General features: G+C 36.3%; 1 protein-coding gene across 1 annotated transcript; it reads right to left on the bottom strand.

Moving 5' to 3' along the window:
* Window positions 1–609: 609 nt before the first annotated feature.
* Window positions 610–2,660, bottom strand: LOC309557959 (hemoglobin subunit beta-3; the record flags this gene model as incomplete). Its single annotated transcript, XM_082260846.1, has 3 exons — window positions 610–738; window positions 1,439–1,661; window positions 2,569–2,660. 3 exons carry the CDS (start codon window positions 2,658–2,660, stop codon window positions 610–612), a joined length of 444 nt encoding a protein of 147 aa, XP_082116972.1.
* Between the last annotated feature and the right edge of the window lie 274 nt (window positions 2,661–2,934).

Genomic DNA, 2,934 nt, shown 5'->3' with positions numbered 1-2,934 from the left:
CTGGCCACTATATTGTTTTCTGTTCAGACCTACATTCACAGAATCTGGTAGAGGGAAAACGTCCATCAGCAGTTTCCTTTGTGGCTCTGGGATGTAATGTGACCAAAAACCGAGAGCTGCAAAAGGAAGCTGATGCTGGAAGATAATAAAGTGTGTTTTAATAAGCTTTGTCCTTTTGGATTATTTACCTTTTACCATGCCCACCAATCAATGTGGCACCATGGCACACATTCCATGGTACACTGTTTTTAGCTCACAGTCCCGGCCAGGAAAGGACTAGTTGATTGTGTTTGCCCCCTAGGAACAATAATTTCAGTCCTCACTTGCAAGAGACCATTAAGGGCCAGGGTAAGAATAGCATTAATGAAAAATGAATTCCAGATTCGTTATCTTTGTTCTCTAAAATCAGTTAGCCTAACTTGGAAATACACCAAACAAACCTATTTTCATTTACAGGCCACGGTGTTAATTTGGCATTTATAAAAAAATATGATATGACAGGAGGGAACTTTTTTCAGTTTTTTTTTTTTATTACATGTGCTAAAAATAGAACACACAATAATACACAGCCTCAGTGAAAATTATGCTGTTTTCTGTTCATGTTGTAGTTTAGTGATAGCTTTGGCTAAGAGCATCAACCAGGACAGCAATGAACTTCTCCCATGCATGCTGGACTTGAGGAGTAAAGGCAGTTCCCAGTTTGGCAGCCAGGACAACAACCAACACTTCTCCAAGACGCTACATATGAAAAAAAGCAACATTGTGTTATTAGTACTTTATTGAATTATTTAAATAAAAAAAATAGCAATATATAACAGATTTTTTAGTTACCCAAAGCAAAATGCAAAAAAAGTTTGAAAATGTGTTAAAGTATACTACAACCAAGGAGAGATCAACAGTTGTTACTTATTCCTTCAGCTGCTAAAGAAGAATGTGTTACTTGGACTACTATCGGTCATTATTCTGGTTGTTGAGATATATCCAAAGCCAAAACTTTTATTTTACAGTATGGGAGAGTTAGCACCCCTTTCTTTTATTTCTGTGTGGCTTGGAAAATCCATCCTCTTTATTTGTCTCTACAATTGTCACCAGAACCAGAGGTGAAAGGGTTTCTTGGTTTCTTCTAATGGGGGCAAATAGTCAATTCAAAATCGTATATGAGGTTATGTTTTTTTAAACCTTTTAGAGATTCCCTTACACTTCCTGTTTAGTCTCTAAGAGAGGAAGCATGTGGAAATCTTCCCCCATTCGACACAAACAGTAGAAAAAAAGATGCTTGGGTTTTTAAATATTCCTTACTCCTCAAAATAAACAATGTTTTAGATTTGGATACACTTTAAATATACTTACAAAGCTGAAAAGATCATACAGTACATTTCTGTTTGGTCAATAGAAAGCAATCAAGCCCAGTGTTAAATAAAATATTAAGAAATAATACCCTAAAGTTCTCGGGATCTATATGCAGTTGGTTAGCATGTTCTTCACTGAGTTTCTGCAGAGTGCCCTTCACGTTGTCTAGGTGTTGGATGGCATTGCCAATAGCTCCCAGAACCTTCTTGCCATGTGCTTTCACCTTAGCATTACCAGCAATTGCAGCTGGGCTGGAGAGATCTCCAAAGGTGCTGAAATACCTCTGGGTCCAGGGGTAGACTAAAAACAGCCTGTGAAAAATAGAAAACATGTTTGATAATTATTTTCCACCAGGAACCTTCAAACACATATATATCAGTAATGAATAAATACATCTTTATACATAACAGAAAGAAACCTCAGTAAAGACAAATAAGTGACAATTATAATTTTAGTAAAATACTTTGAAAGTATTATTTTAATTAAAATAATTGCTCGGATTAATAGTCCAGAGATTGGTTGAGGATTATAACCTCAGTTTGTTTTACTGTCCACTTGTGTCCCATTAGAGAAATGTCCCTTCACTTCCTGTCCTATAGACACAACATTAAGTGAGAGGAAATGTAATAAAGAAAATCCCCTCTTAGACAATTGTCACCAGAACTAGTGTCCCCATTAGAAGATTTCCCTTTCATTCCTGTTCTGGTGACAACTCAATATTTGTGATTTTCTCTCATTTTCACTCTAGGTAACAACGGTGACCAGGAAAAACAGAAAAGGTGGTTTGCACCTATTGGGGACACAGACAGCAGTAAATAACCGATTCCTTTTTTTTTCAATTTGGATAGGGTGGGTAGAGGTTGGAATCTCTTCCAGGTTTTTTCTGTCTGTGGCTCCACTGGAGAGAATTCCCATTGCTTTCTATTCTTCTAATTCACAGGCACAATGATTGGATTTGGACAACGTAAAAACAATGAATGTGTAAAATATACAACAAATGAGGAAAACTATTGAATTCCACTTTACTTTACAACCCAAATCTGATTCAATAAAATATCTATTTAATTTTCTTTGTTAAGTAAAATTACATTTTGCAATTTGATACCATGGAAATAATAAAGCATTAGATGGCTGTTAGATGATTCAGGTTAGAAGATACTGGAAGCATAATAGAGAGATTCTGAGAAAAAGTAGCAAAACTAAGGGAAGTTGTTATACCTGGTAAGTGCTTCATGTCCATCCTGTTCAACATTGACCTTCTGCCACACAGAGGTGATGGCAGACCTCTCTTCAGCAGTCCAGTGAACCATGGTGGTGGATTGAGTTAGATGAGAGTAGCTCCTTCTTCAAGAAGTAGATGGTAGATGGCAGAAACAACTTTCTCTCCATTTTATTTATAGTCTGCTTGGTAAGTCACGCCTACATTTTATTTGTGCTTGGTCATAATATTGTATCTCTGTTAAACTGATAAGTGAATCATATAACTGACTATGCTCTTTTATATCATGCCTTGTTAATACCTTATTTTCTATGTCTACATGCTGATCACACAGAACTTGGTCTCCACATGCATAAGTTAAAAGC

Source organism: Pelophylax lessonae (genome assembly GCF_965119305.1).
Source record: "Pelophylax lessonae genome assembly, chromosome: 6".
Classification (NCBI taxonomy): domain Eukaryota; kingdom Metazoa; phylum Chordata; class Amphibia; order Anura; family Ranidae; genus Pelophylax; species Pelophylax lessonae.
Note: the sequence above shows the minus strand (reverse complement) of the source record. Positions and strands in the feature narration are given on the sequence as shown.